The 16,217-nt window shown below is 44.1% G+C and overlaps 1 protein-coding gene across 4 annotated transcripts in view; it reads left to right on the top strand.

Moving 5' to 3' along the window:
• The window catches only part of LOC123025681 (multiple epidermal growth factor-like domains protein 6), a 243,179-nt gene that overhangs the window by 182,194 nt on the left and 44,768 nt on the right, over window positions 1-16,217 (top strand). For all 4 annotated transcript variants that reach the window (XR_006415151.1, XM_044434649.1, XM_044434647.1 and 1 more), the window contains exons 15-16: window positions 5-136; window positions 8,544-8,672. Coding sequence is in view for 3 of the 4 variants with exons in the window: in XM_044434649.1 (XP_044290584.1) it covers window positions 5-136; window positions 8,544-8,672 (261 nt within the window). In the remaining variant the exon portion in view is untranslated. The remainder of the gene's footprint in view (window positions 1-4; window positions 137-8,543; window positions 8,673-16,217) is intronic.

Here is a 16,217-nt window from a genome sequence, read left to right as displayed (position 1 = left end):
GCAGCTTGTGATCCTGGTTCCTGGGGACAGCTCTGTGGGAGCTCATGTGACTGCAAGGACCGTGCTGGTAGCTGTGACCCTGGTACTGGGATTTGCTTCTGTGAAGCAGGATATACTGGAAAACACTGTGAGCAGAGTAAGCCCTCAACCATGTCGAAGTGGAGGAATTCTTAGAAGCGCAGCATGGAAGTTGCTTCCATTGCTGTATCCATCTAGGAAAGAGTCCAGCTGGTGCATTTTCTAGGCTGTGGAGTAGTCCTCTTGCGGTTACTCATATTTCAGCCGCTGGAGCTGAAATATTGCGAAAACTGTGTGGTCCAGGCGCAAAATTGCTTTGAAAGTTGCTTGAACTCAGGAACTAGTTCAACTTCATGTTTCAATAAGTGGCCTTCCTAATGTGTGAATGATTGCTCTTCTGGTGTACATTTGGTGAATTCATAATTGCATTTATCAGTTCCTCCTTTTGAGTAGTTCTAACATGTATTGCAAAAAGATGTATAGCTTTGATCTATATATTTCAAGTCAGGCTCTAGGATTGGCAAAACTTGGATTCCTTCCGTCCTTCCGTCCTTCCTTCCTTCCTTCCTTCCTTGACCACTACCTGTGCCTCGTTTACATTCCTTTAGAATAGTCAGATCCACAGACAGCCCCTCCTTATCTTTAAATGCATTTCTGTAAAACAAAAAGTCAATGGTTCATTTTGTTTGTTTGGGCAGTGCTTTAAATTAATTGGAGAACTTCCAGAATCGATGGCAGGCTTGTGCAGTTTTGTCCCACTGCATCTCACCTGCCCCGTGTTTGCAGGATGCTCCAAGAGAACCCTTGGCTTAAAATGCAAATACAGCTGTCAGTGCAGGAATGCAACTGCCTGTGGCCACGTGTGTGGAGCGTGCACTAGTGGCGCTGGCTGGACAGGAACATTTTGCGAGAAAGGTATTTCTGCTTCCGCTTCCTTCTCTCCTGTTTCCTTCCCTTAAAAAAAATCAATGCAATTATCAACAGTGACATTTTCTGCAGATTTTAAGTCTGTTATAATGATCGTATTGATCAGTTCAACAGACTAGGGGATAATTTACCAGCTCAGTGATACGCTCGCGAGTGCAGACAAAGCAGGCCCAGTCTCTTTATCATGGTTAAAGAGACCAGGGGTCCACGGCTCAACTGCTTGTCTCGCTCCTCTCTGGGGTGGATTCCTCCCTCCCTCCAGCCCCACTCACCCCAGTTAATTGCAGCACCTACATTGACTGCAGGAAGCGCTGGCCATTTTTCCTGCTTAGTGAGGATCCATTCCTAGCTTACAGCCCGGGTTAAGCAGGAGAGGGATGCAGGTGGCACAGTGGTTTAAACTGCTGTGCTGCTGGGCTGGTTGATCAAAAGGCCGCCGGTTCGAATCTGCACAACGGGGTCAGTTTCCGTTGCTCCGTCCCAGCTCCTGCCAACCTTGCAGTTCGAAAGCATGCAAATGCAAGTAGATGAAAAGGTACCACTTCGGTGGGCAGGTAGCAGCATTCCGTGCACTTTGGTGTTTAGTCATGCCGGCCCCATGGCCACGGAGACTGTCTGTGGACAAACGCTGGCTCCCTCGGCTAGGAAACGGAGATGAGCACCGCCCCCTAGAGTCAGGCATGACTGGACTTAATGTCAAGGGGAAACCTTTACCTTTACCTTAAGCAGCAGTTTGCATTACTGCTGGAGTGTTCGTGTCTTGCAGGAACGCAATAAATCGCCAGGTCCACATGGGATGCTGGCTTGAGCTTTGGGGACCTTGCATGGATAGCAGGTGCACATGCAGACATGGAAGGTGGGTGAGAGAGAGGCTCTGCTTCATGTCAGCTGCTGTGAAAAAGGCACGCTTCAAGTGAGGCATAATTCGGAACAGAATGGAAATTAGAGCCACCGAGATCATACTCCCCTTACAGGAATCTTTGATGCAACCACACTTGGAATATTGTGGTCAGTTCCAGCTGCCTCACCTGAAAATGACTTTATAAAGTTGGAAAAAGTACAGAGGAAGGCAACAAAAATGATCAGAAGCAGCTTCCTGCAGTTCCTTCCTTCCTTCCTAAGTGGCCATGACAGCTGGGGCTGCTCAGCTTAGAAGAACAGCCAGAAAGGAGGATGCCATAGAGGCGTTTACAATTATGCATGGAGTGAAGAAAGTAGAGGGGGAGGCATTTTTCTCCCTTTCACATAACACTCAAACTCAGGGTCATCCCATGAAGCTGAACGGTGAGAGGTTTAAGACAATAAAAGGAAGGACGTCTTCATGCCATGTATAGTTAAACTATGGAATTTGCTGCCATGGGAAGTGATGGCCACCAATCTGGATGGCCTTAAAAAGAGATCGGACAGATTGATGAGGGAGGAGGCTTCCAATGGCTACTAGCCTTGCTGTCTGTGGACTTCCTCCTTCACCAGAGGGTGCATGCCTGCACACACCATGCTTGCTGAGGAGCTTGGGCAGGAGGAGGCCTTGCACCCCTCCTGCTTGAGCGATCCTGTGGGCACCTGGCTTGGCACCATGTGTAAGAAGTGCTGGACAAGATGTACCTTTGGTCTGATCCAGCATGGCTTTTCTTATATTCTTGCATTAATCTTGATGCAGATTCCCTTCCTGACTGATACTTGACCTGTGGGGAAACAGGACTTCCTACCACTATTGCTACAGATGGAATTGGGGTGGGGAACACCCCTCTGGGGGGCACAAAGAAGGTCTTTGGGGGATCACTGAGCAGCTGGACTGCAGATTGCATGAGCCCACTTTGCTGATGTTGAAGCAGAGGAGGGAGAAGAGGCTGGAAGCAAGAAAGTGGCAATTCCGCAGGTGTTCCCAGTCTCTTAAACGTAATTACGAGACTAGCTGTGTGATCGTATCCATTCAGTCCCAAGGAAGTGCACATGGTGCCTTGCCAAAGCAGTTACTCCCCTTGGACTTCCCCACACCTGACTTGTTACAGCCTAGAACCGAAATGGATTTAAGTGGCATAGTTACCAGCTGATGTGCACCAGGTTCTCAACGTTGCGAAGGGGCAAAATGCTTTGAGTTCAGGAAAACAGACCGCATGCATTTTCGGCCTGAGTCAGTATATGGCAGAGGCACCTTTGGCAGATACTACCTTCCTGGGCAGGTCTCTCTCAGCTTGGCGCATCCAGTTCCTGCCATATTTGCCCCCCTCTTCCTCACAAAACTGCTCCAGCTCTGACAGGTCGAATGGAAACTGCTGGTGAACAGCAACTTTCAAGTCGTGCTGCAGGTTCTCAATGAGACTGAGGTTCAGGCTTTGACTGCACTACTCTAAGACATTCAGGTTCTTCTTTGGAAACCGCACCAGTGCTGCTTTGGCCATGTGTTGAGGGTCGGAACGTGATCTTCCACCCCAGTCACCAGTCCCTCACCGACTAAAGCAGGTTTTCCTCTAGAGTTGCCCTGAATTTGATTCCACCCATCTTGCCCCCAATCCTGGCCAGTTTCCCAGTCCCATTGAGGAAGGGCATCCCCACAACATGTTGATGCCCTCTCCATGCATCACTATGGGGAACGTGTTCTCGGCAATGGGCACCTTTCGCTTTGTGCTGCACGCAGTGTTTTGCAGCAAGGCTAATGTTTGATTTTGACATGATCAAACCAAAGAACCTTTTCTGCATGGATGCTGGATCTCCCTCATTTTTTTTAAATCTCAAACTCCAAACTGGCTTTGATATGGGTTTGTTTCTTCTTACCACTATTCCATAAAGCCAAGCTTTATTGCACATCCAGGTGCTAGTTCTCCCATCTCAGAGGTGGAGCTCTCCAGCTCCTCTGGAGTTGCCACTGGCTTCCTGGTTGCTTCCCTGACTAATCCCATCCTAATCTGGTCACTGTATTTTGCTGCTCAGCCTTCCTTAGGCAGAATCATGGTCAAGCCATATCCTTCCCATTTTGTAATAATGGATTTAATGGTGCTTTGGGGATGTTCACAGTTTTATAACCTTACGCTGATTGCTGCTTCTGCACAACTTTATCCCAGAGTTGCTTTGATAGCACCTTAGTCTTCATGAGGCTGTTTCTTTTATTAAGCTCTCCAACAAACTCCGGGGCCTTCCAGAAATGGATGCATTGGACTCGAGATCGTGGGGCTCTGGAATTGCACACAGGTGGGCTCTCTTCAGCTGCATACACTCTGTGACTTCTGAAGGCTGAGGGTTGCCCCACAGCTGATTTGAGCATGTCACACCAAAGACAGGGACTGTCTCATTTATGTATTTATTTTTACATTGATAAGCTGCCCAACAGATCAAATGATCTCCCTAGGCAGCGTACAGCAATAAAATACAACCAACTAATTAAAATGTTCATTAAAAATAACAGGTTAATCATAACTAGCATATGCCAGAGCAATTTCAAGGAACATGTCCAGGCAAGACGGACAACCAAATACAAAAACACATTAAAATTTAAACATCTAAAAAGCCTTATAAAATCAGTTGTTAAAATTATTAAAATGGGTGAAAACTTAACCTGCAAGTGCCAGCTTACTTTTGTTTACTTAGAAACAGAGCGAATCAGAAGACTCAAAGCTGCTGAATGCATTTCCAGTGACACAAATTTTGATCCATGTAGATCACAGGAAATAGTATGGGAATTTGTATTCCCTAAAGATCCCTAGCTGAAAATCCTGTGCATCTTAGGAATCTTGGCAGGATTATACACAGCTCCCTAGGGTCCACAGCATAGGCATAGGAGTACTCTGCAGGAAAATGGATGTGGAAATTGTTCTTTCTATAAAATTGGAAACCTCTGCATGATAGCATTACTAGACCACTATTAAATTATAACAGGATTATGAGTTATCCCATTAGATTTTTTGTCTTGTTTAGCTGAAACAAAACTAGAGCTGGTTTGAATAAGGGTCCTTTCTGTCGATTATTCCTTAAGGGTTGCTTCACTGCCAAATGTTGGGCACAGAAAAAAAAGGGACATACTGGTTTGGATAAACCCAAGATTAAGCCAAAACTGGGAGAATCCAGTGTTCCAGCTCTCAAACTTCACTAAGTTCCAGCTGATGTTTAGTCTATTTTGTACCCATTCCCAATTGCAAGTTCTGTTTCTGTTGTTTGAATGGGAAAAATACATATTTGTGTGAACCATTTTAATATGCACATGCAAATATGTACTTTCCCCCATTGATGAAATAGTCAAAATTCACATTTTCCCAAATATATATTTTTAGATCACCATCTCTTCCTAAACTACACATTTTGCCGGAATATGCAAAGTTTGTCTGCAAAATGCTTTGATGGATGCAAGTAGGAATGGGTTAAATTCTGACATTAAACAAACAGAAACAAAATCCTTTTCCATCCCTAATTTAACTAAGTGCTTTACAGCAACATTCTCTAGTTTATCACAACTTTGAAATCTAGATACTCTACATTTTGTCACAAAAATTTGTTCTGTTACTTTGTAAGTTTGTACAAAAAGACATATTCCCATGTAGCTGAGTAAACTGCAGATTAGCTGAGTAAACTGTAAAGTTTTGTGTGCAACTGCTGCCCTCTAGTGGATGCAGAGCCAATTTGCAACATTGGCCCCACCAAAATAATACTGATACTTGGGTCAGTCCGTGAGGAAAACTAAAAATCGATCAAAAATAGAACAGATAGAAAGAGTAGCATAATGCCTTTATCGATATCTTAGAGAGTAAGCTAACCTTCAAGTTGCAGGACTGTTCCTCAGGGGCAATGCTTAATAAAGGAAGGAAAGGTTAGGAGAGGGGGAAATGCTGTTTGCCGAGCAGTGATATTAATCTGTCCCCTGCACAAAAAGCTGCAATATGCCTCCTGGATGAGTTGCCAGAACTGTGAGAAGGAAGTGCACACCTTGTTCTGTGCACCTTTCCCAGCCCCATACGACTGTCCCCCATGACACGGAGCAGAGCATTGTGTGAATCCCGTGAAATATGCTGCAAAGCACAGGTGACGTGCGTACGGTTCCTGTAGAATCCTTCTCATTCAGTTCCTACTGTGTGCAGTGACCCGTATTTAGGTAGTGTTTTGTGCCAGCAGTGCATACACATTACTAGTGTGCCGGTGTCTGGGTGGCACAAGGTCTGGGGCGGAGCTTCTACACACAGTATGCTTGTCTGCAGTTTCTCCCCACCATGGAGGGGGTGACAGGAATGGTGAGGGAGGGGTGAAGCCAGCTTGTTCCACTTACATGTGGGAAGGAAAGCTAAACAGGACACTTGTCCAGCTAATGGTTTTTCCTCAACATACTGTTATCACCCATTTTGTTCCTGGGCTTACATCGTAAACTACTTATTGCAAGCCAGATGGGACAAGTCCAGTCCTTATCTGCCTAAGGAAACTGGCATTGATTGCCACCAGACTTCATCAGTGGAAATCTCTGAAACCTTATTCTTGATTTTTCATGGTGAAGCTGTGCTAAGAATCAGGCTCAGTTTTGCTTCTGTAGGTTCAGATGTATTTTGGAATGAACTGACTTTCTTGTACAAGCCTACATAACTTGCAAGTTCCGTATATTTGAGGTTTCTTTTCCTTGTTTGAGGTTCCTTGAGGTTCCTTGTTCCTTGCTCACCTGTGTTTCGTCAAGGTGGATAAGCTGGATGAGGAGGACTATGTCAGAAATGTACCCATTCACCATGACCACACAGCAAGGCTACACCAAGAATTGTTCTAAGGAACACCTTCTGGTGGACCTTTTTCTTCCTTCCATTTCCCCATCTTCAAGGTGAACCAAGCCTTTTCTCAGCACCCATCAGTGCCTGCACCTTGAACTCAGTGAGGCTGACTCAAAAGAATGGGAGGAGCAGGCCTATGATGCTCAACATTCCCTGAGGAGCAGCAACAGGCCATTACCTCAGAAGGCTTCCTGTCCAAGCAGGCCCAAGAGGCTTACCCCCCTCATACCCTCAGGGGCAGTGGTGGTGCCTCCATGCCGAAGCTCCAGGGTGGCAGTGCAGTTGCTTTGGTTTACTCTTGGCAAGGAAACAGCCCTGCATGTGCGAAGGGTGTTGTTGGGTTGGGCAAAGTGCAGAAGACAGTGACCAAAACAATCAAGCCGCGGAAGCAATTCCCCTGCAAGGAAAGGTTACAGTGTCAGGGACTGTTTAGCTTAGAGGAAGGGTAGGTGAGGAGAGATATGACAGAGGTGTACAGGATTGTGCATGGTGTGAAGAAAGAGGACAGGAATAGTTTTCTCTCCTTCTCAGATTACATCTGATTCCCATGACGTTGATCGATTCAGGACAAATAAAGGGAAGTACTTGGTAATATTAAGGCAAGGGTTTAGGACCTCTGACTTGAGGGTGGTCAAATTTGCTTCTCCTAGGGCCAGATGACCACTTCTCTTTCCCCCAAAGACCAGTGTGGTAACTTCCTGACTTTTGCGCAATTTCCACCAATCTGAAAGGCTGAAATACTTCTCCAAAGGCTTAGTTACAGGAAGTGAGAGGCAGGCACTAAAATACGCCAATCGTTTTGACATTTTGGTTTTGGCCTCCTTTTTCCTTTGGTCTCGCCTGCTACTGAAATGTGACCCTAAATGTTTCTTCAAAATGGAATTGCTCTCTTGGGCAATATGTTCTCCCCACCTCCACCCCTCCTCCATGTTGTAAAGGACCATTACTCTATGGGACCATTTTACTCCATTGGGGTTGCTATCTTTTCATCCAGCTGCTGAAGCTGTGCCTTCAGCAGTAGCTTGCAGTTAATGCTCTTACCCTCTCTGCTCTGAAAAACTTACCTGTATCTTTCAAGTGTCACTGGAGAAGACAATCATGCTAGGGAAAGTCAAAGCAGAAGAATTAGAGAAAGACCAGCTATGAGATGGATGGACTTCATAAAGGAAGCCCCAGCCTTGGAACATGGCTATGAAGAACAGAGCAGGGCTGTGAAAGACAGGACATTTTGGAGGGCATTCATTCTTAGGGTCACCATAAGTTGGAGAGGACTTGATGGCACATAATGACCACAGCAATATCTACCAAGCTGCATTTAAAGATAATGGTGGGGTTCAAGAGCTGAGGAAGTTTCCTGCACATCATTTGTCTTAACCTGGCACAAGCAGAAGATGTGATCACAGCACTCCAGGTGCTGGAATTCCTTTGCATCCGTGTGGCTAAGATTACAGTGTTGCTGTTGTTACCAGGTTGTGCAATCATGGATCTGCCCATTATGTGATCCATCAATATAATGCCTTAATGGTATGTTGTGACCAACTCAGAGCATCACACTAGAAGAGGCCTGCTGCTCCATCAGGCTTCACCTGGAAGCTTTGTGCTCCTCTCTCAGCAGGATAACCTTCTTGCTAGTATCAAATATGTTGAACTTATTCCTCTCCAGGCTGATGGAAGTGAATTTTACAATCCAAACAGCACTTTGCCTTCAGTGCAAGGACACACTCTTGGATCAACTCTGTAACTAAAACTTGATGCAGTCCCCTGTTACTTTCTAAAATCTCTGCTTGAGGGCTAGCAAATATTCCTTGCCAGGTGGATCTGTGCACAAATCAGAATCGCATTCTCTTCTTTTTGCATCTTCAGCTTGTCCAGATGGCTTTTTTGGGCTTGACTGTGGCCAGGTATGTGACTGCAAGAATGGAGCCCCCTGTGACCACATCGTTGGAACTTGCCAGTGCCATCCTGGCTGGATGGGACCCAAATGTGACCGACGTAAGTATACTAAAACAGATTTTCCAAGAAACTTCTCTCTAAACTGCCCAGAATGGGTAGGCTATGATGTTGTAATACGTGAGCGCCAGATCTGTGAATACAGTGTAATTTATCATGCCATTTTCCTACTGAACCTTCAACCTGTATTTTTCGCATACCCCCAAGATTAAAAATCAGCTTTCAGTTCCCTGGCAAAAGCTGCTGGGAAGCCAGAGAGCAAAGGAAGTTTGATGTGCGTATACTGTGGTATATGAATGCATGCAACACTTTGCTGGATCAGAACCATACAGTATATTTGTTCCTCACTTTTAAAAAAGAGAAAGAAAAGATAGCAGGGGGTTGATTTAAAAGGCAATTATGATTTCAATTACCATATGATGGTCTAGCTCTTTGAAATGATTACCACATGTTGGCCGTAACTTTTGACTCCTATATTTAACCACGCCATCCATGTGTTATCCAAATCCACTCCTAATAACAACTGATTAATTTTATGGGTGCATTTGAATAGCAGGTATTCCCATGTTGACCTGTGTGCATTGGTGTTTTTGGAATCAGTGTGCGACGGAATCCACATGGAGATGGGCCATGGGGGAATTCCACATAGGTCTTGCTGTGTAATGATGGTACAGTTGGTTGTACAATCTATTGTAGGAAAATACTGGTCTAAGTTCTCCCTTTAAAGTGGTCATGTCTGTACTCCATGATACTCTTCTTCTGCTGAAGGTTACAAGGCTTTCCTTATTTAATGGCTACATTTCCATTTTCTTTTTCATACTGTCCTTACCTAGATAAAAACCAGTACACAATTGCTATAGACAGACTGTGATGAACAGCTAGTTTCTCCAAGGACGATATTGCTTGAAACCCGAGGGATAATACCCTCGGAGCATGCATCATGGCACAGCTTAGTATATCTGATTTAATTGCTTTATGGATGGAAGCTGCCATGCCAGTAACTTACACCATGACTACATGCAACATATCCATTATACAGCCGAGGAAAGATTGAATCAAGGGCAGAACTAAGGATAAACCACTTACTGTCCATCTTGAAGGTATTTCCATTATTATGGAATGAGCACCTGAGATACTGTATTTATGACAAGTCCATTGCTAAAAGGCACCAGTGCTCATAGGTCAAGCAGGCTGTCACAATGCTCCAAAAACCCTGCAACAAAGCTGGGGTGAGCCATAAAAGTCTTGGGATCGCAGTGGGGAGAGCAGCAAGGCGGTCCCAACCACCCCCGAGTGCTTATAAGCACATAAAAAGAACAAAGCTGGATCCCACCCAGTGAGTATGTAGTCCAGTGCTTTGCTCACAAAGTGGCCAACCAGCTCTCCATGGGATCCCCCAAGTGGGAAAAGAGTGCAGCAACATCCTCTTGCTCAAGTTCCCCAGTGTACTGCCTCTGTTCTGGAGGCAACTTTTAGGCATTGGAACCAGGAGCCATTTATAGCATGTTCCTTCATGGATTTGTCCAGTCCCCCTTTAAGACCTGCAGATGGACAGTCATCGCTACCGCTATGAAATGGGCTCCCCAGAGTGGTCTGCCTGGTGCCGACTTTGTACTCTTTCTAGCACCAGGTAAAGACCTTTTTATTCAACCATTATTTTAATAATTAAGGGTTTTAGATGTTTTAAGATCTTTTTTTCCACAGTCTCATTCTCTACTCTTTTTCTCCTTCCTTTCCCTTGTTTTATGAAGCATTTTATATTAATTCAATATCTACTGTTTTAACATTGTATTATTGTAATATTTCAAATCATTCTGAGCTGTTCATCAGAAAGGAGAGGATATAAATGTTTGTTAAATTAAAAATTAAAAAACTTGTGGAAGTGAATTCCACAGTATTGCTAGGCATGGTACGAAGGACCGCTTCCTTTGCTCTGTTCTGAATCTCCCATCCATCGGCTTTGTAAGATGCTCCAAGCTTCTAGGATTATGAAATGGAGAGAAAGAAGTTTCTATATCCACATTTTCCCTGCCATGCATGTCATGTCTTCCCTTACTCACTTTTTTATAAACGAAATAATCTCAGCTCTTATGACCTTTGCTCATAGGAAAGTTGCTCCAACCCTATTCATTTTAGTGACCCCTTTGCTGCACTTCTCCCAACAATATCTTTTTTCATGTGTGGTGACCAGAACTGTACACAATATTTTAAGTATGGCTGCACCATAGATGTCTATTAAGGCAGTGTGGTCTTGGCAGTTTCCTTTTTTAATTCATTTCCTAATTATGCTTAGCATGGATGTGCCTTTATCATAGCAACTGCACATTTTGACAATTTGATCGGTTGTCCTCCACAAACCCAAGATCTCTTTTTTGGTCAGTCATCACAAGCACCGATTCCGTTAGTTTATCGCTGATGGAAATTTTTGCCCTAGAGTACATCACTTTACAGTTGCTTACAGTGAATCCCATTTGTCATTTTGATGCCCAATCTAGTTTGGGGAGATCCTCTTGCAACTCCTTTTTTGTTTAAACTACCCTAAATAATTTGGTGTCTTCAGCAAGCTTGTCCAATTCACTGCCCACTCCTAATTCCAGAGCTTTTTATGAGTAAGTTGAAAAGCATTGTTCCAGATACAGATCCCTGTGGAAACCGGCTGTGTGCATCTGTCCATTGGGAGGATTTCCCTTTTATTCCTGCTCTCTGCTTTTTGCTTTCTTTACCGAATGCAGAATAGATCTCATCATTCATAGCAGGTAAGAGTGTCTGGCCAGGTCCTAATGACTGTTGCTCAAAGGGATGCTTTCTGAATGGGCTGGGATTCCAACCAATTCAGTCTGTTTCATGCTGGTCTTCATTTTGCATGCATTTTCTCTAAGCCAATTCTCTTCCATCTTTGCTTCAAGTCTTGTCATTCCTTGGAAAGTTCTGAGTACCTCTGAACCCTCATTTTATCCCTTTGCAAGCCTGCTGATAAGATGCATCTTGTGGCTGCAATGCTGAATGCATCCTCAACTAGATGTATTCCGGATGACAGTTTGCAATTTAAGAAGGAAATGAGGGAAGAACTATGTGAAGCAGGGAAAGGGACGTCTTTCAGCAATAGCCTGTGAAGGACTGTGCAGACAAGCTTGGCACAGGACTTTGGCAGAAGCTGAGGACCATCTATTCAGAATCAGTGCTGTCAGCTTAGTTCCCTATTGAAGCAAGTCTTGGCTAGGTTAGTGTTATCTTTGACCTTGCTGACACACAAAGGAAGTGTGTTACAAAGACTCTTCCAAGATGCTTAGGAGATAGTAGGAGACTCTCTTATCCTATGAGTTTTATGCCCATCACTGACCATACAGCCATTATGATGCCATTCTAAACAACATGTTCAAGCACACCCCCCCCCCCAAAAAGGTGATGCCAGTTCTTTGTAAGGCAGACAACAGAATATCTCCCTTGCCCCCAGTCACAGATCCTCCCCATTCACCAAAGGTCATGGCCAAGGTTCCATCTTTGGGCGTCCCAAAAATAATACTCTGAACCCTTTTTCATTTTCCTTCATAGTGATAAGGGTCAGAATCTTGTCTTTAAAACCCAGTAAAGCGGAAGGCAGAAATGTTCCACAGTACCAGATTTGATCACAGATAGCATCCTCTGGGGTCGTGCTGTGAACATTTGACCCTGTTCTTCCCACCATTTCTTGGGGAGAGAGTCCTTCATCATCACAGCTGCCCTCAAGGCCTGGTGAAATATGTTGCTATTGTGTTCCTTCGCTGTTGTCGCAGAGCCCAGGGCGCTACCGAATCAGAGGGCGATCGCTTTTCATTGGTTACAGTCCATTTGCTCTGACTTGCCAAACATCTGTAAAGTTAGCAATCTATTAGCTTAGCCTTTGACTGATCTTTGCAAACTATTTATTAAAAAAGAAAAAAGAAATGAAACCAAGCCATGCAACAACCTGGGAAGCTTTGTTTCTCCATAATAAGTTTAATTAGGTAGCAAAGCCCTTCATCTTCTGTCACGCCTGCCTCTTTCATCTCTCCACCAAAGCGCTTCGTACTTGTATCCAAAAGCCACTATTTGTCCTTGTGCAATGGGACCGTTAAAGCGTTCTGTTCCACATTTGATTTATTTCTTGCACGAGTTCAGGTGCAACAGCCTTCTCAACTTCTTTTGCCTCCAAGTTAAAGGGATAAGGTCAAACAACAATGCAGAAAGGTAAGCCCCCTTTTCCCTCTTAGCTAAACAATGAATCACCGCTTTGATTTTAAGACCAGCCAGTAATGCCTTGTAATACATGGGTGACACTGCTGGTTTCTTCCAAAGGTTGCTATTAAAATAGTTGGGTGATGGCTGGCTTCCAGGTCTTCTGGCAATGCATGATGACATCGTATTTATATTCGGTCCTTGTGGTATAGAGTGATGGAGAGATCTTCTCCTAAGAGGGAAGTAAAAGGTTTGGAGGGGAGCACCAGACTAGCGCATAATTGAGACAGAAATTGATTTGCTCGAAGACTTAATGCTATTAAAAGCCGCTGGCTTAGGGAGGCCACTTGGTGTGAATGAAAAAGCTTTTCAAAATTATTGATAAGGGAGGGTGCATCCCATCTGCAGAGAACTTGTCAACAAGCGGGAATAAAATAAATGAGCTTGCCTTGTTCTTTTAGTGTGCAGAGAGAACCAGCCTGAAGGGTGAATTTGACACACAGATGCATGCGGTTGCAACATTTATGAGCTTTGCTCATAACCAAGGTTAACATGCATTGAGGAGTTTGAAAGGCTGCACAAATGGCTGGTTCAGCCTCCAGGAGACGCCACCACTATTTGTGCTGAAGGCAGAATGGAGGCTGCAACCAGTCCCGTGGTCCTTCTTCTGCTCTCCTTTCTCCGAGAGACAATCAGTGAGTGCTCTGACATGGTTATGAGCAGGGTTTCCACTCCATTGCCTCCTGCAGTGCTGGGGCAACATGGAATTCTCCAGACATTCTGCATCCCAAGCCAGTTACCATGAGGCTGGGAGATGCGGCACTGGTTTTGATATCAGTCATGGAACTTACCGTGTCTGTGCAGATCAAGGGTAAAATGCAATAAAATATCAACTTGGCCATCTCCTGTGGTAAGTGGTTTCTTTCTAAAAGGCTGGTGGTGAGGCTTTTACTTCCCTAGAATTTGAATGCCCTCACCTAGAAACCATGCCTTTTAATGTGGAAGGGAACTGTGGTCATCCAGAGGCAGGAAAAGTATAGCTTGTGACCTTTCTGAATGATAGATAATGATTGCTGTTAAGTTGCAAGAGGGTTTTGAAAAAAATGTGCAGCATATCTCCAACCCTAAGATAAGGGTAGGAAACTAGTGCTCCTCCAGGATTTTTGGCCTATAACTTCCACTAGGGTAACTAGAGCTGATAGCAGCTGTAGACCAAATGTTTGGAGAACCTCAACATGTCCACCTGTCTTCTAAGAGCACTGAACCCAGCCAGCCTTAGATGGTGGCAAAAAAATGTTTACATGTTTAGGGAAAAAATGATGAAATGGAGCCACCACAACTCATTGCCACTATCAGAAAACTTGCCTCTCACTTCTTAAAATGCCATCTCTAACCATCCATTAATTCTATAAGTTTTGCACCTCCCAAACATCACCTTTCCTATGATTTTCCAGTAAAAAGTTTTCATTGGGTCAGTTTCAGCAGAGGCCTACTCAGCAGCCCTTCATCACAGAAGCTCACTGGTCTTTGGTCTTTGGGGAGTTGATAATGTTCTTTTTTTATTGGTATATTTTTATGTGAGCTGGTTATGTTAAAAACTGCCATTTTATTAGTGGGTGATCTGACCTTACTTCCAAAATATGATATCCTTGTGTGTGTGGATAGGTGGGATGCTGTAAGAAAATGTTGCATTTTATTCATGAGTTAATTGAGGCTGTAGATGAGGAGAAAAAGAAATTAAAATCAGCATAAAAGATAGCAGTTCCTTGTCTAACTTGGGTGTTAACTTCATATGGAAGGGATTTGGTAGGGGTGCGTTGGGACAATTAAAAGCTCAACCAGTCTACATCTAGACTGACCTTGCTACAACCTAAGCATCTGCGGGATTTTTGAATGAGAATCCAAACCAGTTGCAGACCTGCCTCTGACCTTCACTGTTAGCACAGGACTGCTTTGCTGTAAACCACTGTTCTCAGCACAGCGGTATTACAATGAAGAGCATATGTTTTCTCTGCTTAACCCCAAAAATGGCAATAACAGCAGCGGTAGTTGTAAGCTATTCTTTAAGCTTCAATCCAACCTACAAGACTTCTGAATGGCACTGCAGGACTGTTGTAAAGCACTTAAAGATTGACCTGTGGTAAGTGGTGAATGTGGGGGAATGATAAACCACTCTTTCCTAGGTGCTGTCCTTCCAGTTGCAGTATGATGACCATTAACTGCATCGCTTTAGGATTTGCATCAACATGTCTTTGTTTAAAATTGTCTGTATGAAATAATTGGGAAAGGGCAGGGACTCTTTTCTTTGTCACTATCTTGGGGAGGAGTTGGAAAGGATATCACAGATATATTAAAATCTTGCATTTCTCCATTTCTTTCTTTCAATTTGGCAACTTACAAACATTTTAAAATCCTCCTCAATATGAACCAGGTCATGACCTATCCAGGCAATGATAAAGCTTGGTTCTCTCTTCCCTTTCTATATCTATGGCTGCATTTGAATGCAATTCTAAACCATGGCTTAGTGTTACAAGGTTGAATCTGTGTGAGACTCATTCACTCCCATCTTTTTATCTTCTGTGGATTATTAGAAGCTTCATTTACCATTTTAGATGAAGTACTATTACACTTGAATACTACAGTGTGTTTCATCTTAACTATGAGGCATGAACGGATGAGTTTGGCCATCACAACAAGCTCTGGTCCTTCTTAAAGGGAGACACACATTTTCACACTCCTTTTCACACTTGGAGGAATGGGTGGAGGAAGTGTTCAAACCCAAGCCTTGCTGTGGCCCATCTTCATAATAAGACAGACATTTGTCTCTGGTAAGGAGAATAATAGAGCAAATGACTGCAGAAGACTTTTATTTCTTTATTAATGTGTACCCATATTTTTACCAAGACAATATCACACAAGGCAGTTTTCAGGCATAGATAAATAAAAACTTGGATTAAAACAATAATAAAATGAGCACATGAAGAGCACACTTAAAAACACAACAGAGTAAAAGCATCAGCTAACCCAACAAGCCCATTTACTGTATTTTTCCGTGTATAAGACGATACTTTTTCTTAAAAATATTTTCCTAAAAATGGAGGGGCATCTTATACACGGGGGGCCGAGAGGAGAACCGTGGGCGTGCTTGGGGGGGGGGGGGACTGGCACGATCGCATGCGCACGTGTGCACGGCGAGGCAGCAAGGCGGTGGGCGCGTGTGCGCGCGCAGCAGCAGCTTGCTCACTCGGAGATCGGTAAGAAAAGTGGGGGGGCGTCCTATACATGGGGACTTTCCGTCTTATAGACGGAAAAATACGGTACTTACCAAAGGCCTACCTGAGTAAGTATGTTCCTGCTGGAATAAGTACATTGGAGAAGGAGCCAGTCTAGCCT

Source organism: Varanus komodoensis, unplaced genomic scaffold (genome assembly GCF_004798865.1).
Source record: "Varanus komodoensis strain SLA01 unplaced genomic scaffold, ASM479886v1 scaffold28, whole genome shotgun sequence".
In the NCBI taxonomy this organism is placed as follows: domain Eukaryota; kingdom Metazoa; phylum Chordata; class Lepidosauria; order Squamata; family Varanidae; genus Varanus; species Varanus komodoensis.
The sequence above is the reverse complement of the archived record's forward strand: the minus strand, read 5'-3'. Positions and strand labels throughout refer to the sequence as shown.